General features: G+C 36.4%; 1 protein-coding gene across 5 annotated transcripts in view; it reads right to left on the bottom strand.

The window, feature by feature from the left end:
* The window catches only part of STK3 (serine/threonine kinase 3), a 267,137-nt gene that overhangs the window by 63,281 nt on the left and 178,978 nt on the right, over positions 1–24,878 (bottom strand). For all 5 annotated transcript variants that reach the window (XM_036086510.2, XM_036086515.2, XM_036086513.2 and 2 more), the window contains 2 exons: positions 19,250–19,442; positions 5,733–5,908 (listed from right to left, as the gene is read on the bottom strand). In XM_036086510.2, the coding sequence (XP_035942403.1) occupies positions 5,733–5,908; positions 19,250–19,442 (369 nt within the window). The remainder of the gene's footprint in view (positions 1–5,732; positions 5,909–19,249; positions 19,443–24,878) is intronic.

The following is a 24,878-nucleotide window of genomic DNA, read 5'->3' as shown; positions in this document are numbered from 1 at the left end:
TTCCCCTCCGCTACCATTACTGAGACTCTTCCTCTAGTGCTGCCCTGGGTGATTCTTGTGACCATTAGCTCAAAAGAACAACACAAATTGAATAAATATTTAAGAATCATCGTAATCAAGAAAGGTTAACTTACATTTCAGTTTGAGTCAAAGACCAAAAAATGGCTGATTTACCTAATCCCTCTTATACTAGTAATTATTGTCAATCCAATTTTTTTCATTTTTAAAAATTGGAACCCATATAGTAGGTTAACAGATGGCTTTTAAAGTTTTTGTTCTTATTCCAAAATCTTTACGTTACCCAAAATATATCTATTTAAGTATGATACTGTAATTTCTGCAAAACATGATCTACACGCTCTCTATTTAACACTAAACAATCTGGATGCTAAGGCTGTTTGGAAATAATTCTAACAAAAACTGAAACATCAGACTAGTGCTATAATAAACAGATTTGCCTTTTACATTTGTTTTAGGAATCTTCATAGGCACACCCTTTATAAACAGAATGTTTTTTAGGAGAGTTAAAACAACTGGCTCAATTAGCCCAAATATATTTTATCCTCTCTTTATATTACCTCCGAACTGATGAAATCATAAATTAATACTCCCATCATCTCATTACAACCAGGAACACTGACATGAAACAACAGTTCACAGAAAATCCAAAAGACAAATGCTTAAAGAAAATATACAAATTATGATGCATACAGGCTTTAAGAAAAATAATGCTTCCTACCTACTCTGCACATCTGTCTAGCAAGTACCTTTCTGAATAAGCTTTGTCCTTTAGGAACATGCCCTGAATACTACAAAAGACAATGAAGTGTTCTCTTTGATTTTTCTTTCTTGAAACCTACTTTCCTCAATGCAAAAGGATAAGCCTTCTATGTGCCGAAATATGGTCAAAACAACTTCGGTTGTTTTAAGCAACTTCTACTTAATAGACATAGAAACCACATAAAACCCTAGTCCTTTTGGAAGGTAGCCTTGAGACACATCATAAAGAGGGAAGATAAACACATAAACCTGAGCACACTTTATATTTTGATGAGTCACATTTTTTAACATTCTGTATCTAATGTATCATGGGATGAATAAGACCAGACTTCCCTTATCATTACCAGCTGGTGTTTTAAGTGGAAATCTGTCTTTGCTTTAAGTCCATTTCCTTACTTTGTAAGCAAAGGATTCCATCAAACCCCTTCCACTTTGTCCCGCCTTTGTTTCCTCTTTTCCTACTCCTTTAGCCCCTCTCTCACACTCTTCTTTGTCTTCTACCACGTTCACCAGACTCTTGGCAATTCTTTATTCATCCCCTCGTAATCCTTCCTTTATTCATCTCCTCTTTATACCCATTTACATTCCCCTCAGTAGCTGTGACAACATTTTCCACTTTCCTCAAAGTGATGAGAGTCGAGCAGTTCCAGCTGACAGGTGCATAAATGCTGCAGAAGAAAGATCTGCTCCAGTAACTCTGTCCCTGCCTGCCCCCCAACTCCCCTTTTAAGGCTACGTGCCCTGTATACATCAGAAAAGAAATAGGTCTGCAGAAACTGGTCCAGTCACGACCGCTTAAAGCCTCTTTCCTACTGTGAGGGCATTTTCCTTTCTTTCTTTCTTCTTCTTTTTTTTTTTTTTTAACTTTCACCTTCTACTATCCAGTACCTCACCTTAACCAAAAGCATTATTCTTTAATCTAGTAAGACAGCTATTTGTTTTTAAATCTTTTCTAATGTCTCCTACACTTACTCCTGTCTTTGTTGTTTCTTTTCTACTTTATTACCATATTATTTCAAGCCTGCTTCATGTAACTGATTTCCCTTACCTCTAGTCTTTTCCTATTAATCAATCCTACATGCTACCATCGAGATTAATATTCTAAAACACTTTCATCATGTCACTCTCCAACTTAAAAACCTTCAGTGGTTTTCTACTGTCTAGGAAATAAAAATTCAGACTATACAATCTTCCTTGCAAGGCTTCGACCATCTGAGCCAGACCTACCTTTCCACTTTATTTATCATATCATTCCAAATGAACTTGAAAGTCCAAATTCATTTTCATCCAATACACCTTGTGGTTTCCTACTTCAAAATGTTTTACTACACACATCATTGTTTGTAGCTCCTGCCTTCCCTCCTTCTGTTACCATTACCCATCTTTCAATGCTTACAGTCCCCTCCCACAATATAATTTCACAAACTACTCCAGCCTTTACCAAGTCCCTGCTTACGTAAAACCACACGATATTTGAATTATTGCTGTGGGTTTGAATTAATTTATATCTTAACTTTATAAATTTATTTACCTATAGTGCCCAGCACAATCCAAAGCAGAGAGTAGAACATTTGTTAAATTAGTTTAATGTTTTCGAACAGATTTTGGAGTTTTCAGATAGAAGGACTCCAAAATCTATGATGACTGACAATGTTACCAAAAGTTTACTTATAGGAACTGGCCACTGGAAACTCAAAGCTCTAATTCACAAAACCAGAATGAGCCTAAAAGGGACAGTGGAAAGCTACATGTCAAAAGCTGTGTGTGAAAATTTTAAAAGCTGGGTACTGAAATGGTCCTTACAAAGATCACAAATGACCTCCAACTTCCTAAATTCAATATTCTAATATCTGTTGAATTTTAATTATGACAATTTCTAGTAGAATGTTTGCTTCCACCTTTTGACTACCATGAATAATGTTGCTATGAACATGAATGCACAAATCTCTGTTCAAGTCCCTGCTTTCACTTCTTTTGAGTATATACTCAGAAGAGAAATTGCTGGATCACGTGGTAATTCTATGTTGAATTTTTTTGAGGAATGCCATATTGTTTTCCACAGCAGATGAACCATTTTACATTCCCACCTGCAGTGCATAAGGAAGGGCTCCACTTTCTCCATGTTCTCACCAACACTTATTTGCTCTCTTTCTCTGTGTTTATATAATATCCATCTTGATGAGTGTGAAGTGGTATCTCACTGTCATTTTTTGATTTGCATTTCCCTAATGATTAGTGATATTGAGTGTCTTTTTATTTGTCGCCCACTTGTGTATCTTCTTTGGAAAAATATTTGAGTCCTTCACTCATTTTTTAACTTGGTTGTTTGTTTTTTTGCTGTTGAATTGTAGTAGTTCTTTATATATCCTGAATGTTACCCCTTGTCAGGTATGTGATTTGCAAATGTTTTCTTCCATTCCACGGGTTGCCTTTTCACTCTATTGATAGTTTTCCTAGGTGTACAAAATCTTAATATAGCCTAGTTTATCTATTTTGTTGTTGTTGTTGTTCCCTGTGCTTTTGGGGTCATTCCCAAGAAATTACTGCCAAATCCAATGTCATAAAGATTCTCTTATGTTTTCTTCTAAGAGTTTTATAGTTTTAGTTCTTATGTTTGGATCTTTGATTCATTTTGAGTTAATTTTTGTACATAATGTAAGGTAAGGGCCCAACCTCATTCTTTTGCATGTGGCTAACCAGTTTTCTCAGCATCATTTCTTTGACAAGGCTGTCCTTTCCCCATCGAATGGTCTCGGTACCCTTGTCAAAAACCATTTGACTATAAATGGGACAGTTTATTTCTGGGCTCTCTATTCTACTCCATTGGTCTATATGTCTGTCTTGTTTTGATTACTGTAGCTTTGTAGTAAGTTTTGAAAGCAGTTAAGTATGAGACCTCCAACTTCATTTCTCCTTTTCAAGATTGTTTTGACTATTTGAGTCCCTTGAAATTCCATATGAATTTTAGGATGGATTTTTCTATTTCTGAAAAAAAAAAGTCACTGGGATTTTGACAGAGATTACACTAAATCTGTAGATTGCTTTGGACAATACTGACATCTTAACAATATTAAATCTTGTAATCCATGAACACGAAATATCTTTCCATATATTGGTGTCTTTTATTTCTTTCAGCAACACTTTGTAGTTTTCAGTGTTTTAAGTCTTTCACCTCCTTGGTTAAGATTATTCCTAAGTATTCATTCTTTTTGATGTTATTATTAATGGACACTGTGCAGGTTCTAGGCATAGGTCTGAAGAGGCCTTACAACTTCTGCTGTCACCCTCTTGGTAGGCTGCTACCACTGCATAAAAATGCCAGGCTTGCCTGATAGCATCATATGGCCTAGCCTAGCGTGGGCACCGCTGCCAGACACAAGAGTGAGGTAATTTTAGAGAGATCATTCAGATCCAGTCAAGCGGCCAAATGAGAGACCCCAGGTGAGACCAGCAGAAGAACCACTCAGCTGAACTTAGTCACAATGCACACCCACAAAATTGTGAACAAATAAAAAGTTGCTATTTTAAGCCACTAAGTTTTGGGAATGGTAGCAAAGACTAACTGAAGCAGAATTAAATCGTTTTACTTGCTCTTTCTTAACCAAGATAACTTATTCATTACTTTCTAGCTCATTTCAAACTGTTTCCCAGGCTATTAGGATTTATTCCAACTGAGACAAGACAGAGTTCTTTGATGCTAAACACTTTACATAATTCATCATGTTCGTGAATGATTTAAAGCTTGAATGTCAGCATTCTAAATAATTTATGATTTTTTAAAAAGTAGATGGCTTAAAATGAAATCTTACCAGAACTACAGATAATACAGATTTTATTTTCTAATATCTAACTTCAAAATTGAAAAAACAAAAATAAGCAGATGTTACAATTAATGTTTTCAGGCAAACTTGTGCCATTGCTAATATTTGCTAGCAAGTCATACTAACTATACTGGGGACAGATTTTGAAACTTTAGTATCATATGATTATTTAAAAGCACAAATAACCACAATATTTAGGAGAAAAGTACTTAACATCAAAAATATTTATAATCCCAAAGCATTTAGAGGCATATTGATGAAGCAAAACGGCTTATTATTACTTAAAAATTTTAAAGATAAATATATCTAAAATTCTATTCACTTATTAATGTATTAATATATATAGCTATAAAGGACTGTACTTATTTTATGTGGAAAAAATCTTACAGAACAGAACAATATGTAAAAGTAACATTATTTAAAACATGCTAAAGTAAAAATTTACTTCAAAAAAACTTCTACTCCATCAAAGAACTCATTTTGAGAATTTACTCCCTCAAGATGTGGAAACAGTTGCTTCAGAACTGTATACCTATAATATACACATTTCCTTAAAAGAAATGAATAATCAGGAGCAGGGCAGAAGAAATAAAGAGAAAATATAACAAAGAAGCAATAAGGCACAGTTTTATATTGACATTTACATGCTAACTAGATATACAATAGGACTATTATTTCTGACAAACCAAGTGGAATTAACACTTACTCAAGTAGAAACTAATTCAATTAACTTTCAAAGTTGAGGCAAATGTCTCAAAGTCTATGTCATAAATACCTTTGCATCATTTATTTTGGAAACTGAATTTACTGTCAGAGTAATAGTAATTATACTGTCAGAGTATCTCATATTTGCATTACTTTAAAAACGTTTTTTGACATAGTTGTTATTTTAAAGAGTCCTAAACATTTCTCTAAATTTGGGCTCTGATATAAGCAATTATTTACATTTCTCTGCAAGTGCCTGTCTACAAGCAAACTACAGTTTCACCATTCCTCTACCCACATATATAGCTATATGCTGAATATTAATACACAGTCTAAATTTTATAAAGACACACAAACTGTGCTTCTCAATGTGATGGTAAAATGAAGAAGGATAAAACACAAATGGAAGAATTAAAATGTACTTACAAAGTCAAAGTCTCCATCTTGAGGAACTTTCCAGTTATCAGGAAAAACATTTTTGGACATAGGGAAGGGTTCATGCATGTTCTGATTACAGTTTTCATGACTCTTATTCTTGAAGTCCTGTTTATCAAAGTAGTCCATGAAAGACGGTCTTTGTACTTGTGGTGAAGTTGCATTTCCTTAGGTAAACAAAGAACACAGGGAGGGTATAAATTTTTATATTTAAAGAAGTATGGCTCTTATTGAAGTATGAAGTTTTTTTTTATTCAGCAATATAATACATTTGCACTGGTCAGATTCAAGGCCAATACTGTCAATTTAATGAAGAACAAAGTAAAATGAAACAATGAAAAAAACAAAAATAGCCAGGCCACATAAGAATTCAACTAATGATCAGGCAGAGAGCTACAATATTCTTAGATTGTAGAAACACTTCAGAATTTTGGCAAGAATTATCATAATTTTATTAAAAATCATTTCAAGTATATTTGAAATTTGTCAAATGAAGTAAAATGTTAAAACCTAAGTGTTTAGTTGTAAATATGTAAGCTTGCATTGTTATTGTCATTGTCCACCACTATAAACTCAAGAAGTTATAAGGACTTACCCAGGTTTATCTTAAATGTCTTCCTTCTGGTCTTTCTAGCTGATTCCACCTCATCCTGGACTCCCATGGTTTCACCTACCATATTTATGTCTGACTCTTAACTCCCAGACCTTGCTTCTAAGTTCTATTTCTAGAGTTCTGCCATATTTTTTTTTAAGTCAGAAAACCAATTTTTTTATTTCTAAAGCTCGCTTCCAAGTTCTAACTTTCCTGCTGCTTACTATTGGACACCTCATCTGAGGTGAGTTATTGTTACCTCAAACCTCCCAGTTCTAAAGCCAAAGCTAAGTTCTAAAGCTCAATGTCCATAAGGCTCATCCATGTTGTAGCATGTGTTAGAATTCCTTTCCTTTTTAAGCTAAATAATATTCCATTGTATGTATATGTCACATTTTGTTTATCCATTTATCTGGCAATGAATACCTGAGTTGCTTCCATCTTTTGACTATCGTGAATAATGCTGCAATGAACATTGGTTGTATAAATAGCTCGAGACCCTGCTGATTATATGTTTTTAAGGTAACTATTCTTTTAAGTTAACCAAGTTTTTCTCTATACATCTGCAGATCTTTATTTGCAAGTGATGTTATTTTTTAATACCTACCCAGAGGCCTTTTTCATTTTCTCACTGGTGTTTTGATGGTTGAATGTAATCCCTGATCAAGTGAGTCATTACGATACAATGTAAGCAAACAAGAATAATTATTAGTAAAAGTAATGTTTCTTTTTTATTTTTAGCCTATGAATTATGCCTTTTATATATTTTTTTGAGCTTACCTTTTCATTAAACTGTAAGTTCCCTAATGTAGGAACCCAAATCCTTTACCCAAATAATTTCACAAATAACTACGAGCATCACTGAGTGTTTTTGATTATCCACCCAGATGTTCAACATCGATGGCATGAGGAAGAGCTAATGAGATGGTATGTGGCTTTTCAACATCATTACTTTTGAATTAGTAGAGGCTGCTAGTATTTCTTTACTAGCAACTGTCTATTGGCAATAATAAATTTGAGAAATTGTGACTACTACAATTTTTAGAATGATCTGTCCCAGTAAAGTCAGAAGGAATCTGATATTCAGAATATGCATGTGTTAGTGGAAAAAAAAGAAACAAAAAACTGTTTATCTGAAGACTCATTCTTGAGGGGAGGGGGTGGGGGGATGGGTTAGCCTGGTGATGGGTATTAGAGAGGGCACGTATTGAATGGAGCACTGGGTGTTATACGCAAACAATGAATCATGGAACACTACATCAAAAACTAATGATGTAATGTATGGTGATTAACATAATAAAATAAAATTAAAAGAAAAATAAAGACTCATCCTCCAATTAGAGCTGCTCAGGCTTTAGAAAGCTTGAAAATAAGTGTGACAAGACATCTGGGACCCAAATGGTACTTCCTGAAAAGATACTGAGGCATTCCATCAAAATTAGGATAGTATAAAACATCAATAGTCACAGTAAACTTTCAGGACTTAGAACATTCTCATATCTCAAATACAAAATCCATGAAAAAAGAACTCCTTAGGGGCAGTGTATCAAGATAACAGCCAAAGCTGCCTTTAGATTCCCTGTCGGAGCAGACTTTAGTGGTATGTTAAAAATGAACAAAATACAGGAGAAAAGGTATATTTTAATGATCAACACATGTAATATAAAGATTTTGTGTTTATGATACTTTATCTTCAACTTTCCTCCCTAAAATCTCCTTCTGTTAAAAAAAGAAATCGGTTAATCTGACAAGGTTAAATTACTGACATTTGGATGGGACATATACGTTCCATTAACATTTTCAACAGATTTTAAGAACCCTCAATTCGTCTCTGGGCCTTATCATTATAAGACATCTTTCTCAATCTTTAGAATTGAAATTTGGTTCCTATGGCAACCTTTTATTCCAAATTAAATCCAGGAATTTCATCTCAATTATTCTCCACCTGTGCCCTTTGTATGAGAATAAAAAAGAAAATATTACAAGTGTAGCTCAGTAAATTTTCTATAAAATAACTGAGTAAATCAAATGATTGAGGGAAGAAAGATACTCCCTCAAATAAAACCTTTCTTTGCTCAGTATTCTTTTCTTTTTTTCCTTTAGGAATAATTTTATAACAGGATTATTTATTTGTGTTGTAAGTTCTTATTTTAACCAGCTAGTCTTAGGATGGGTTACAAAGATCTCAAAACTTTGACATTTGGTACAAGACAGAGTTAGCAATGTTTATATAGTAAAATCAGAATCAGAGAGAGTAAAAATGGGTTCATTGGGAACTAATTCCTGGGAAAGTAAGAAATCCATGAGGATCACAATTACTAGCTGCATCTGACAAATACAGAGAATGTTTCATTGAAGCAAACTTCTAGATAGCATTCTTTAAAAAAGAAATTTCGCATATGGAGGTGCTTTGAGAAAAACAAGACAAAACAAAAGCATATTACGACACCATGAATCCACCGAGGAAAACAGCTCTCCCTGACCCCTGCTCCTCCCGGCTTCCTCCACCAGGCCAGGCTCACGCTGCTCTTCGTCCCTTTCCTTCCGATCAACACTGGCTTCATAACAGAGACTCTAGCCAGCCTTCCTTGTTTTCTCCTCACCTAGGAGGTATGAAACTCTTCATCCCAGAATCTTCACCAGTGTCCTGGTGCTGCACTGTAACAGTCGGGATCTTTGGATATACCAGTGACTCTTAATTCAGACCTCTGTATCTGAGTAAATACAAGATTAATCTTTTCTTCCTGGAAACTAATATTTATAGAGTAGCTATTCTAACAGGGCCTACATTTTAAGAGCAGCAACATGCACAGGAAAGGGGAGGAGAAAAATAAAATCTCTGAAGTTGCTCTTCCAATACAGAGAATAAAGTGGGGGAAAACTTTAGTCATTATAAAAACCTTCACAACAAAAAGTAAGATGGGCTTGGTAGGCACTTCCTTTAGAGATGCAGAGTAAGGAAAAAGGATAAAGCCAGACAGTATTCTTGCCTGCAATGAGTCAGAAGAGTAAAAGCATGGTCAGAAATGAGTAGTGACTATAAAAAGGGAAGAGACAGTCTGAAGAAAAAAAAACACTAAGAAATTTCATCCCGGGAATCTACACTTACATCCCAACAGTCCTGTGCTGGTCCTAACTGTGTCTTAATCAGGAGCTTCTATCATGAGACATATGAGCCAGCAATAGTGTCCCAGGGTCTCAAAGTGAAAAATCTGCCTACCTAATATCTATAGACCCTCCCTTCTTTGAGGAGAGGAATGGCCGGGTAACACAATTCTGACCAATGACACTAAAGAAGAGGATTTCTGGGAAAGCTCTATTTTCTTGTTATGGGTTCTACCCCACCCCGTTTCTTCTTGCTCTTTCCTCCTGCCTGGATGCCTGGAATGTAGACTTGATGGCTGAAAATTTAACAGTTATTCTGTAAGAAGGAGGACGAGGGAAGAGTAATACCTCAAAGATGGTGTCACAGAAACAATCTGTAATGACAGCATGAAATCACTCTACCAATGCAGGACACTCTGTTTTTGGATTTCTTATTAAATGAGAAAAGAAATTAATCCTATTTTGTTAAAACCACTATTATTTGGGTTTTGGGTACATAGAGCCAACTTCAGTCCCTAACTGATACTTTTCTGTTCCCAAGTGGAGGACGTAGGAACTGGTAGTTTTACGACAGGAACACCCCAATTTGAAACCTGAAATCTACTATTCCACACAGTGGTTTAATTTTCACTGCGTTTCAGATACACCATAATTTTAAGTGTCTTTTACAGGCTGGCTTAAAAACCTATGGTAAAATGCCTGTTGGGTTCCACACTCAAAATTTTGGAAACTAACCTGTTCCTCAGTTAGAAATAAACATTCCCACAGAGAGTTAACAAAAGTCTAAAAACCAACTTAAATAAAAGAAGGCAGTCTATTCCATTAGATTTTTCTTTTTGGATGACTTTATAACAAGACTTTATAACAATTATGCTGATACATCATTTTTTACTCAAATGTATGTGCTTATAGTTCCAAATATTTTCCATTTAAGACAGTATTAACATTTAGAACTTATCTTTGTTATATGTAAAGAAAATTTTAAAAACAACTTTTGAAAATTTCTAAGGACAAAAATAGGTTAGGTTTGTTTTAAAAGTTATGGGGTGGGGGGCAGCTGTAATTGCCTAGTAATGTTTAACTACACAATGTCAAACACATGCCCACGGCATGCAACGGAGTCTCCATGGAGATGCATGTTCACAGAAGTGTGGGACAGACAGGATGATGTTTCTGACTTACAACTTATTTTTTAAAAAAGGAAAAAAAAATAGTAGGTCCTTCAACAGAAGAGTGAAGCACAAAGTCTCAAGGTTGTAAGCTCTGTCTTACGTGATTATGGTTGCTATGGCAAATACTTTTTTTAAACACAGAAAGAATAGTCACATTAAATTGACAACAATTTCTCCAGTTGCAGCTGAATTCTGACCCCAGCTTATAAAAATATATTTTTATTTTAATAATAAATTTAATGTTCCAAATGACCTCGTTCCTTAATTTTGGCCCCAATTCCTTCAACTACTTGCTGTGGAACTAAAAATTCTGTAGCAATAAAGAATAAAATAATCACCACTCAATCCCTTTGTGCATGTGAAATTTTAAAGAAAAAAAATGCTTTCCTTCTCCTTCACACATTCCCCAGAACATGTGCAAGGAAACTAAATTGTGTGAATATAATACCTGGAACAAATATGCCAGTCTACCCACAATTAGTCATTAACTTTCTTAATTTGCACATGTCTTCTAAACAGGTAAAATGCCTTCATGGAAATTTAAATATAGAAAGGAATTTCTAAAATACTTTAACAAAATGTAATTTGTTTAATTTTTAATTTTTTAACATAATTATGACAAAGACACTTAAGTATAGGGAATAAAACAACAATTAATCACAACTTTAGCATAAGATATTTCGACATCAAAGGGATTTATGAATATTACCTAATTTGTTCTTCTAAAAATATTTTAAGATGTGGGTGTTCCACCTGATTAATGATCTTGGAAATATGTCCTTTAATTTGTTGCCAAGAGTATGGTGAATACATATAAAAACCAGGATGTTAATACAGAAGCTACTGACATCAGCTTTTTCTTAACTTCATCAGACTATTTTAAAACAAAGGAGGATACAAACAACATGGAGAAGATCCAGAGGCTGTTCATAAAAAAGATTAAAAGCTTAGAAAATAATACCCACACAAAGGTTAAAGGGACTGAAATGAACAGCCAGAAAAAGTCTGAAGATACAATTTAATAAGTATCCAAGTGTATATGAAGGGTTCTTCCACAGAAAATAGTGACCAGCTGTTTTCCATCTTCAATGAGGGCAGAATAAAGGGAAACAGACAGATTGAAGCCCAAGGATTTTAGGTAAATAAAAGGGATGATTTCCTGTGTGAGTAATGACCATTGTAATGGCCACTGTGTGTCTATGGAAACCCTTTCTTCAGAGGCCTTTACAAGAAAGATTTTCATTTGTACAAGGAAGACTCCTATTTACATGCTTGTCTGTGCTTTTGCTAGTAAAAGAGGTATCCTATGACCAAAATACTACACTAACAGGTCCAAACCACTGTAGCCACACATTAGCTGGATATTTTGTACCTCTGTAAAGGAAAACCAAGGGCTGCTAACTATCCAGTATTATTACGGGTATTTGCACCCAGCTGCAGTGGGGAGCTGTAGTTTACTGTTGTCACCTTTATTGTTACGTCATGCGCTAGATCAATCTTAAAGATGCTTAAGATGCATACGGCATCAGTTAAAGAAGCATACAGAAGTTTTTCATGAAAGAATGGTAAGATCTCTGATGTGGGAATGGGATTTCCCCTACACACTCTGGTTAATTGTTTCTTCGCAATCAAATTCCATCCTTAGCAATTTACTCCTTTGGCCCAAAGCTCTGTAATTTGAGGGGGAACTCATGAACATAAAACATTATTAATCATTTTATAATAACATATCTGATACTTTCCTAAAATAGGTTTGGGGAGGAAGAAGGAAGGAAAGGAACCGAACCAGGGCTTGGAGAGAAGATGTCACTAAGCAAAGAATGGGACATGGAAGATGTTGGTCAGAGCAAATGGTCTCTCACTTACAATTTCATCCAGGGACATTAGATGAATGAGGGAACAGGAATACCCAATGGTCAGTCTCCCCTTCTTGGTACCTCTCCTAAACCCTTTCTTTTAAAATCAATCTAGAACCTATTTCCAGGATAAACTCCTAAAAATCTGAAGCAGAACCTAATTTTTTTTCTCTTAGTAATTAAGTGATACTACATAAATGTACTGTCCAAAATGAAACAATAAACTGTGATATATTTTAAAAGTCACTATGTATTACAGGCATATGAAAAAAAGACATTTTAAAAATACATATTCAATTACAATTAGTTAACCCAATATTCAATCATTGATAAAAAAAAGATAAACAGGTTATGAAAGGTTAGTATAAATAAACAATGTAAAACCTAAACATGACCAGTTATTCCTCCACCCGCTCTTTTTTTTTTTTAAGTAGACTCCACACCCAATGTGGAGCCCAATGCAGGGCTCAAACTCACCACCCTGAGACCAAGATGTGAGCTGAGCTCAAGAGTCGGACGCTTAACAGACTGAGCCACCCAGGCGCCCCTCCTCTACCCATTCTTAATACAACATGGCCTCCGTTTTACTTTACTATCTGGCTCACTCTCTGCTGAATATGCTCCACTGTGTCTCCACCCTTCGTAAATATTCTAGGTAAGTTCTAGGCCCTAAGAGCCGAGTGAAGCTGCTTATTTCCTCGTTCTAAAAAATGGTTATCAGTCCTAGCCACACCTCAGAAGTACTTGTACAGTTTTGCTGTTTTGATTTTTTGGTTTTTTTTATTATGTTAATCACCATACATTACATCATTAGTTTTTGATGTAGTGTTCCATGATTCACTGTTTGCATATAACACCCAGTGCTCCATTCAGTACGTGCCCTCTTTAATACGCATCACCAGGCTAACCCATCCCCCCACCCCCCTCCCCTCTAGAGCCCTCAGTTTGTTTCTCAGAGTCCATAGTCTCTCATGGTTCGTCTCCCCCTCTGATTTCCCCCCTTCATTTTTCCCTTCCTACTATCTTCTTTTTTTTTTTTTAAACATATAATGTATTATTTGTTTCAGAGGTACAGGTCTGTGATTCAAAAGTCCTACACAATTCACAGTGCTCACCATAGCACATATGTTTTATTGTTTAGAGATGCCCAGGCCCTACTCTGGTCTGCAGAACCCGCATCTCTGAGGGGCTACTGCTATGATGGACACTTGTGAGGTTAGTTACATGGACCCAGGAGCAGGATTTATCTTGTAAATCAAGCCCACTGCTCCGGCCTGTGGAGATCTCTGAGGATCCTGATCATGTCTTAAAATGTATTTTTATTTTGCTCCACTTCATGTCATTTGCAATTCTAACAGACTTTCATTCTATAGCTTCATCCAAGTTTCTGTAAAAAATGTTGAGCCTAGCCAGAGCTGACGCCTAAGCCCTGGAGCATCAATGAGAAATCTTCTCGTTGACAATTTATGATTTAACACTATGGTTGACTGAAATCTAGCAACCGCCGCATTGCCTCTGGAGAGCTAAACACTGCATTTCCCAGAACTCCCTGCACCTTATCCTGAATAACGCACTTTCTCATGAGTGGGAAAGCAAGAGGTGAGGCAGAGGCCGTGAGCCTCTGGCAGGCGCGGTTACGAAGCTGTGAGGGCCTGAGAGCAGCATGCCAGCATCCAGTCACCAGCCTCCCAGGTGCAGGAGCACTGGTAGCATCCATGTCCCACAAGAGCAACAGGGACCGAGCTCAGTCTGTAGTACTGAACTCCAGAGGCCAGTGGCAGCCTCTGGATTCACTGCCTTCCTGACGACAGCAGCCGTAGTAGGTTCCAGGCAGGGTCGCTTCTGGGATGTAGGAGTCATTCCTGGAGGCCTGGTCTACACACAGCCCTCTCCTCCAACCTTTCCACTGATTTTGTTAATATTCACATCTCTGACTTAAATCTCTTTATGTTTAAAACACCTAGAGCAGTTTCTGTGTCCTCCAATCAACCCTGACTGATACAAGCCTATTTAGGTATAACCGTTCAACCCTCATAGCAGAACTATCAGCTACTTCATACTACACAGTGTCTACAAGGATCTCTTCAGAGACCTTGTCAAATACCTTTCCGAACTCCTAAAACACAATATTCAAACCTAGCACTTCCTCTGACCTAGAAGCTTAGCAATGCTGTCTAAAAAAGGAAATAATATTATTCTGAGATGATTTGGTCCCAGCAACCTATGTGGAGTTATAATGATCCAGGTCTCCTTTCCTAAAGGATTCATAGATGTTTTAGACTCCTGTCCAAGAGGGATGTCAAGTTCACCAGCCCCTGAGTAATGATATGATTTGGGGGCCAAACCTGGGTCTATCGACTGGTTCCACCGCTTACTTGCTGTGAGGCCTTGGACGAATCACTTCACATTGCCAAGCCTCAGTTTCCGTAGGGGCAAATGGTAGTAACAATGCTACTCTACAGGGTCCTTGTGGGGGGGTCAGTGAGATCATGTATGCAAAGTCCTAAGCACAATGTTGGCCCATGCCAGACCCTCCACTGATGACAGCTATAATTTCAGAAATCCACATTTTTTCTGAAAATAAAAAATAATAAAATTCAAATTCACTCTTTCATGCTTCTGTGGTACTTTTTACCATCCTTCTCAAAGAGACATCAAATTTCACAAATAAGGTAATATAGTTCTCCAACTTGCAAGTTATCTCAACACATATTACTCATCATACTCCTACTTAAGAGATATCAGATCAGCTGAGTGCTCCCTCACCATTTCCTCCTCATCTTGCCATTCAAATCACTCACATTTATGTCTGTGCTACCTTGAATTTGTGAGGAGTGCAGGGACCAAGAATGGAGGCAGGGGATCAATTAGGAAACCTTTCACATGACAGACTATGAGGATCTACACTACAGAAATGCAAGCAGAGACGGTAGGAAGAGAACAGAGATATTCAGGAGGCGGAACTCATGAGATGATGTTCATTCAGTGAGGGGTGAGGAAGAAAGAGAAGTTAAGGATGGCTTAATTTTTCTATCTTATGATGTTCATTCAGTGAGGGGTGAGGAAGAAAGAGAAGTTAAGGATGGCTTAATTTTTCTATCTTATACCAAAGTCTATGTCTAAAACACCTATATAGCTTTTCTACGTTCTCACGTGATAATGTTTAATTTTTTTCTCTATGAAAAATTTTTTTCTCTATGAAGCAGAAAGCAAGGTCATCTATTGAAACTGAGAGGAGAAGTGGCAGGAAGAAATTTCGTGAAGGTCTAAAATAGCCACTTTGTAGGAGAAAGAGCTGAAGGAGAGAAACAGGCCTCTAGGAAAGTTCTGAGGGCCCAAGTGGTTATCTTCATCTGTACAGATCTGAGATTGCTTCCATCAGCACTCAGCAGCCATGGTGAAGATGCATAGAAGATGGACAAACAGACTGATCCACAGTCACATTTTGCCGGGGGGAAAAAGAAAGAGAATAGGGCAGAGAAATTAAGGATATGAATGAGGGAGTGGCTAAAGCCAAGAAGCATAATCTCTAACCTGACTGGAGAGTGTGGCTCTTCCTCAGATACCAACAGAGACAGTTCCCTCCCAGCAACTAGAGCTACCAATCCAGCCCCACCTCTGTAAGACCAGAAAGTTCCACCACAGAAAACAGAACTGTGTAGATCTAAGCTGAACAAGGTAAAAGACCCCAGTCTTCTCTTTGCTGAAACAACCACTTTCCCAGAGCTACTCCCAAAGAAACAATCTCTATTATCTCAGAAATGTGATGACAATGGATTCTTGACCTTCCTCATCCACTCCTTCAGGATGCAAAGTCCCAAATGTTGATTTCCTTAATGACAACTAACCTGCTTATACCTACTGTCAAACATTCATAATTCCAACTGGATAAAACACAATATATAAGGATAGAGAGAGCCATCTGACTCTGGTGCCAGAGTGTAAAAGACCTGGGTTGCCAGGCAGAAGCCTGGACATCCCCTGGGCTCCGAGGAGGCCCCAGGGAGATGTGAGTGGGATCAGTGGGAGAGGGAGGGTGAAAGCGATGCCATCGCTGCTGAAAACAGGTTTCGAGAGTTCTTCTGGAGACATGCCCTCATACCCACTTTTTTAAAAAACAGATCAAATTTTAAGTATTTTTTGTCACTTTTCTCTACTTCCCTTCAAAAGATCTTTTAATAACTTTGCTTCTGATCCCAGGCTCCTGGGATCGAGCCCTGCATCAGGCTCTCTGCTCAGCGGGGAGCCTGCTTCTCCCTCTCCCTCTATCTACCACTCTGCCTACTTGTGCTCTCTCTGTCAAATAAATAAATAAAACTTAAAAAAAAAAAATAACTTGTTTCCTAGAGTCATATCACCACACTTTTCAGAAGTAAGGAAAACAGGTCCATAATTTCTAGCTTCATGAATAAAGGTATAAAAGAGTATGCAAACATAATTTAAACTGACAAGAATATATGATAACTCATTTGAGACTCCAATGGAAAAGGTTATGGAAATCAGGGTCTTCAGCACACAATATAACATTGTAGAGATTTAGAGATTTTAGAAAATTAAAAATAATATGTTGCTATAATTTGGGGGGGGGACAAAAATGCTAGAGACATATTAGCAAATGGGGCTTTGGTATGACGTAACCTGAGAACTCACACCAACTAATCTAAGAAGTTTTAAAGAAGATTTAGATCATGAAAAAAAAAACCAACTAAAACTAATTATGTGGTTTCAGGGTAAGTAAGTTCTGCCTCAATAACTTCTTTATATTCTTTACTATTGTTATACTATAGTACGAATAACCCTGTGGGTTACACTAACATCACTTGATTATAGTTTCTGGGGAACGCATAAGTCCCACATTACAGAATGATGTCTAAATTGCAGACACTTAAAATACATGGAAAGTTGGCTCATGGGATTTAAAATCTGCTAAAGCACATAAACAAATGCAAGTATATAAGCCACTATCTGCTCAACTTAAAAATGAGCTTTCAGTAAAATCTCTGTGGCCCAAAAATATCATATTTAGGGCATAAAATTATAACATATATTTAATGATTTCTGTGGCTGTCAAAGCTAAAACTCACTACAAAAAATATGTGGAAATCTGTACTGTAATTTTAAAGTATGATGTCTGATAAATCGTCATCACATACCACTTCCTTGAAATATAATCCAACATGAATTAGATTGTATAAAAACTTGTTTTTAATAACCACTGATTATATGTTGACATTCAACTATGTGACTGCATAGAAAAAGTTGTTTATATAGTTTTGTAGGGAGATCAGTAGCTCTCTAGAAGATATAACAAAGCACTCAATGGTCCTCTAACTGGTCTGCTAAGAATGATAGAGTTTGACTAAAAGAATTTTATCAGCTGTGGAAAAGTGATGCTACATGCTAATGGGTAATTCGTTGTAAACTGTCTTATCATAGGGTCTTTTTGATCTAGAGGGCACATAGCTTGTACCCTACCACTAGCTGGCTTTGGAGGCTCCAAGACCATCCAATACCGTTGGGTAACCATGTTCTGGAGGCAGAATGCCTACTGTAGTCAGAAGCCTAGCTAGGAATACACGTTTCAGGCTGCTTTCCAGGGTAAAGGCTCAGGAGACTCACAGTTGTGGGAGATTAAAAATAAATTCATATCCCTTTCCCAGTTCCCACCTAGGAATAACTCTATGGCAATCTGCTTGCATTTTGTGCTTCATGACCCTCCCTTTCAAAGTCTACAACCATAACGTGCTGTATGTACTAGGGAATGTGAAGAAAGCAAAAGCAGTGAACAAATGGCTTGAAGCCATGAGGTAAGACTTACTAAGCAGCCTCATGGGGGGAGTAGCAAGAAGAAAACAGAAATGTCAGAGGAAACTGCTTCCTATTTTCACTTTATAATAGAAGCAAATTCCTGAATATTTATAACTTGCCAGGCTGTATAATGCAAGAAATCATGTATTACTGCTTTTGTGCCATTTAGAAGCAGTGCTGTGTAGTGGAGAACAGCCTAGTGCTTAGACTTTGACACTGACCACACGTGACTAGCGTAGTAGGGGGAAGAGGAAGGTCAGTAGGTATCAAAAGGTAATGAATCTGCTTTTGCCTCTAACTGTGAAATCACAATGTCCTACCTTGTTACCTGCAATCTTGAAAAAGTTATACATACACAAAAAGAAATGCTAGTCTCTGAAAGTATCTCTCTCTTCATCCCTCTGTAAGCAACAGAGATTAGAGAGAATGTCTCAGTCGTCATTTTAGCCCCCTCAGCACGCCTGGCACAGTGCCTCACACATGACAAGTGGTAGTAAATATGCACTGAACTGAATTTTCTCCAGGAGTATCCCTGTCTCTTGATCCTTCTTTCTAGTGTTTCTTCTCTTGGCTTGCACCCCCCCGTCATCTGTGGCTTAACCGATAATTTAGACAACATGAAATAATATTATGTTGTATTTATTGGAACAGACTTTTATGTTCACTTTTTTATTGGAAAAGTAAATGTTAGGATTGCTATCTTTTTATCTCTAAAATACTTTACAAATTAAATTATGGGTTAGCATCTTTTAACAGAAAAAAGCTCCCTAACCCTAAGTTAGAGATGTGCTGCTTTCTGCTATACTAAAATTTTTTTAAAAATTTATTTATGCCATACTTTTTTAACTGTTAAATAGTGCCCAGAAACAAAATTTTCCACAACTGGCTATAAAAAGTAAGAGAGAACTATCTTGGTTTCAACAGAAGTGTACTTTTAAATAGAAAACGAATATTCAACAGGAAAAAGCCACATACTTTTCATAGTTCCATCTTCTTCTTCTTCATCTTCACTGTTTATAACCATGGTCCCCAGGTCAGATTCTAACATCGTGCTATTATGTTCAATCATGGTCTGCGCCCCTTCACTCATTGTGCTTGTGGCCTTCATTGTGCCCACACTCTCTGAGCTAGTCTTCACCATGGTGTGGGAATCCAGCTCATCTTCGTCCTGCAAGCAAAAATACTGCAATGAAGGAAGACTTTTCTGAGACAGCTGGATTTCTTCATTCTTAACAACATGACAAGCATATTATACTTTTTTAACTGAAGTATAGTTGACACACAATGTTACACTAGTTCCAAGTGTACAACATAGTGATCCAACATCTCTCTATATTATGCTATGCTTACCACAAGTGTAGCTACCACGTGTCACCATACAACACTATTACAATACCATTGGCTATATTGTCTATGCTACACCTTTCATCTCATGACTTATTTATTCCACAGCTGAAAACCTCTAGCTCCCACTCCCTTTCACCCATTTTGCCCATCCCCCTCTTAATATTATTTATATAAACATTTTATAATTCAATAAAAAACATTTTACTTTTAATAATGAAAAATACTATTATAAGTACTAATTTTAATATAAAGACACACATACAAATGTTATCATAAGAGCCAAAGTTATTTATAAATAAATATATATATAAATATATATATATATATATAAATAATATAAAGTTTTAAGTAATTAAAGCTCAAGCAACAGAAATTGATGAAATAGAAGGCTGCTAGTTGTTTTTTAAAATGAGGATTAACAGGGCGCCTGGGTGGCTCAGTTGGTTGGGCGACTGCCTTCGGCTCAGGTCATGATCCTGGAGTCCCGGGATCGAGTCCCACATCGGGCTCCCTGCTCAGCGGGGAGTCTGCTTCTCCCTCTGACCCTCCTCCCTCTCGTGCTCACTCTCACTCTCTCTCGCAAAAAAATAAATAAATAAATAAATAAATAAATAAATAAAGTAAATAAAATCTTTGAAGAAAAAAATAAATAAATAAAATGAGGATTAACAATCAAGAAATGGGCAGAAGACATGAACAGACATTTCTCCAAAGCAGACCTACAAATGGCCAACAGACCCATGAAAAAATGCTCCACATCACTTGGCATCAGGGAAATACAAATCAAAACCACAATGAAATACCACCGCACACCAGCCAGAATGGCTAAAATTAACCACTCAGGAAATGACAAATGTTGGTGAGGATGCGGAGAAAGGGGAACCCTCTTACATTGTTGGTGGGAACATAAGCTGGTGCAGCCACTCTGGAAAACAGAATGGAAACTCCTCAGAAAGTTGAAAATAGAATTACCTTACCACCCAGCAAGTGCACTGCTAAGGATTTACCCCAAAGATACAAATGTAGTGATCTGAAGGGTCACCTGCACCCCAATGTTTATAGCAGCAATGCTCACAACAGCCAAACTATGGAAAGAGCCCACATGTCCACTGACAGATGAATGGATAAGAAAGAAGTGGTATATATACATATGATGGAATACTACTCATCCATCAAAAAAATGAAATCTTGCCATTTTCAGCAATGTGGATGGAACTAGAGGATATTATGCTAAGCGAAATAAGTTAATCAGAGAAAGACAATTACCATATGATCTCACTCATATGTGGAATTTAAGAAAACAAAACAGACGATCATAGGGGAAGGGAGGGAAAAATAAAACAAGATGAAACCAGGGAGGGAGACAAACCATAAGAGACTCTTAATCATAGGAAACAAACTGAGGCTTGCTGGAGGGGAGGGGGTAACTGGGTGATGGACATTAAGGAGGGTACATGATGTAATGAGCACTGGGTGTTATATAAGACTGATGAATCACTGAACTCTACCTCTGAAATAATAATACATTATATGTTAATTAACTGAATTTAAATTAAAAAATAAAATAAGAATTAAGATAGGTAAATTATCAAATGCAAAATAGAGAATATGGTAACAAAACAAATACAAGAGAGCACATTAAAGACAGAATATGTTGGCACTATTCTAACAGCCACAACATTTACATAACTTTGTACAAATGCCATTGGCTTTTTTGTTAAAATTATGATAAATATATATAACATAAAATTTACCATTTTAATAATTTTTAATTGTATAGCTGTGTGGCATTAAGTACATTCACAGTATTAATGCAGTCAGCACCAACATCCATTTCCAGAACTTTTTCATTATCCCAAACAGAAACTCTGTGCCCATTAAAAAATAACTCTCCATTCCTCCCTTCCCCCAATCTCTGGTAACCTCTTTTCTGCTTTCTGTTATGATGAATTTGTCTATTGTAGATACCTCACATTAGTAGAAGCAACCAATATATGGTCTTTGTGTCTGGCTTATTTCACTTAGCATAATGTCTTCAAGGTTCATCCATGTTGTAGCATGTGTCAGAATTTCATTTAAGACTGAATAATATTCCATTACATACACACACACACACACACACACACACACACCACATTTGTTTACCCATTCATGTCTTGATGAACACTAGGTTGTTTACACCTTTTGGCTATTATGAATAATGCTGCTATGAACACTGGTGTACAAGTATTTATTTGAGTCCCTGTTCTCAATTCTTTTGAGTCTATGCCTAGAAGTGTAATTCTGTACCATATGGTAATTCTTTTTTAATTTCTTGAGAAACCACCAAGGTGTTTTCTACAGTTGCTACACCATTTTACGCTCCCACCAACAGTGCACAGAGTTCCATTTTGTCCACATCTTCACTGACACTTGTTCTTCTCTGTTTTTTTGATAGCAGCCATCCTAGTGGATATGTGGTATCTCACTGTGGTTTGATTTGCACATCCCTAATGAGTAGTGAAGCTGAGCATCTGTTCGTGTGCTTAACTGACCATTCGTGTATCTTCTTTGGAGAAATGTTTATTCATGTCCTTTGCCCATTTTTTATATAGGTTGTTTTTTGTTGTTGAGTTGCAGAAGATCATTATATATTCTGGATATTAATCCCTTAGCAGATAGATGATCTGCAAATATTTCTCCCCATTTTGTAGATTGTCTTTTCACTCTTTTGATGGTTCCTTTGATGCACAAAAGTTCTTAATTTTGATGAAGTTGAATTTATCTATTTTCTTTTGTTGCCTGTGTATCTTAAGTTGCCTTTTATTGCTTTTATCATAACCTAGCCATTAGTTTTTAAATGTAAATTCACAGAAGGATCAAATCAGTAATAGAAGTATGAACAAAAAATTGCTCTTTAGAATGTTCATCAAAGATAAACTGAAATAGGGCCAAAAAATAAACTAACAAATTCTGTTTGAGAGACCAAACAATCTGTTATTTGGAAAAACTTGATCATGCGGTGAAATTCATTTATTATCTATTCCACTTTAAGTAGAAACAAACAAGCAAAACCTAATTCTGACAGAGGTCAAATACAAATACAGAGAACAGGAACATCCATGTTGTTCTCAGCTATTTGACAGCCCTTTCTCTTCCTCAACCTGCATGATAAATTCAGCAGTATCTAAGTCTTTTGTGCTTCTTTCATGAGTCTCTTTTAGAAAACTTCTTCATTCTTATGCTTTGACTATCTAACATGTTGAAGACTCCCAAATCCTGAAATTTTCCTGACTTTATTTACTACTTAAATGCTTAAATGATGTTTAAAACTTGGCATTCCCAAATCAGGTATCATTTCATCCACCTCTTTAGTCTCTCCTCTCTGCTGCCATCCCCAAAAACAACTAATATAAAGCACAGAAATCTTCATTAGCTACCCGAGAGTAAAAAGTCAACAGGTCCTCTTAGGTTTATTCTCTCCTTGATTCCCCATATTCACTCAGTCAGCAAGTTCTTTTTCAGAAATCTCTCTCCCAGCTCCACCTCTTCTTTTCTATTCCTACTGCTACTGAGTAAATTCCTGATTACCTCATACTTGGGTGAATACAGGAAAAGTGCCCTGACTCAACAGTCTCTCCCACCCTGACTTCTAAAATCAGACAGATATTAGTTCAAATCCTGGCTCAAATCACTTAATAGATATAAGACCTTTAGGCAAGCTATTTAAACTCTCTAGATTTTAGTTTCTTTCATTGGAGTTACGATTAAATGAGAAAAGACATGCAAAATGCCTACATATTACTAGGAACAAAGTAGTTTCACACTTTCTTCAAAGTCCATATACCATACCAAGCTTTCTTGAATATTATAGTATCATAATATCCTACTGAAATCTCTAATGACCACAGTTCTTGCCTGCATTAAAAGCTAAATATTTCTGCCTAGATTTTAATGTATCTTATTTTATCTGGCTAATCTTATTTTCCCATTGTTCACATATCCTCCAATTTAGTCAGGCTGACCTTAACTGAATCTTTAGCTGCTATAAACCCATGTCACACTATGTCATTAAGACTTCCTCTTTGTTTATGTCTTCTTCTCTACCCAGAATGCTCTTTCCTCTCTATCCATTTTAACTAAATGGTATAATCCCAGATCAAGTATCTGTTACCTTCATGGCTACTTTAGTCTTTATTAATTACCCCTTTTCCAAACTTCTATAGAATTTATAATGTGCATCATACACTCCTGCATTTAAATTTATGATCTCAAACTGTGAATAACTGTTTTGTCAAATCTTTTATAAATATAAGTATCTTATAGACAAGAATGCCTTACAGTACCTCTGAATCTACTCAAGTGTTTCACTTGGTAGTCCGTATACAGTAGGCATTCATTATATATTTACTTATTCACACAACTATAAAATCATGAACCTGTAATAATTCAACACCTCATTTTATATCTGAAAAAAATGAGGCTCATAGAAAGTAAGAGACTTCTCCAAGGACACATACCTATTTAAAAGCAAAGCTGAAGTAAGAAAACTAGTTCTTATATTTCTTAGTCCATCACTCCACTAAATGCATGTACCTTACTTATATTTAAATTTTGATCTACTTGAATGCTTAAGCTAGAGGTACAGGATTACAATTTTAACAGCTTATACCACCAGCTCCTATTCCCAAAGGGTCTTATACAAATTATTTGGTCCATCCTAGTGAAACCCGCCATCTTCTCTTATTTATACTATTAAAAACAGCTATTAAAAGTATTAAAAAGGGGTGCTTGGGTGGCTCAGTCAGCTAAGCTGCTGCCTTTGGCTCAGGTCATGATCCCAGGGTCCTGGGATCGAGCCCCACATTGGGCTCCCTGCTCGGCGGAGAGCCTCCTTCTCCCTCTCCCTGCCGCTCTCTATCTCTCTGTCAAGTAAATAAATAAAATCCTTTAAAAAAATTTTTTTAAAGTATTTAAAAATATAAGCTATATATGTAAGCTATATATATATAACTATTAAAAACTATTTAAAAAACAGCCTCTGAACAGTTTTCACGGTTTCTACACTTGCCCACTTTAGTCTCCCAAACAATAGGCAGATTGATTCTTTCAGATAAATCAATCACATCATGTTATTCTCCTGCTCAAAACCCTGCATTTGGCTTCCTGTCACACTTAGAATAAAATCCAAAATCTTTCTCAGCCAAATGTGATCTGGCTCAGTAATATCTGCCAGGCCTATCTCCTATCACATTCCTTCTCACTCACCAAGTCCCAG

This window comes from Halichoerus grypus, chromosome 5 (assembly GCF_964656455.1).
Source record: "Halichoerus grypus chromosome 5, mHalGry1.hap1.1, whole genome shotgun sequence".
In the NCBI taxonomy this organism is placed as follows: Eukaryota; Metazoa; Chordata; class Mammalia; order Carnivora; family Phocidae; genus Halichoerus; species Halichoerus grypus.
Note: the sequence above shows the minus strand (reverse complement) of the source record. Positions and strands in the feature narration are given on the sequence as shown.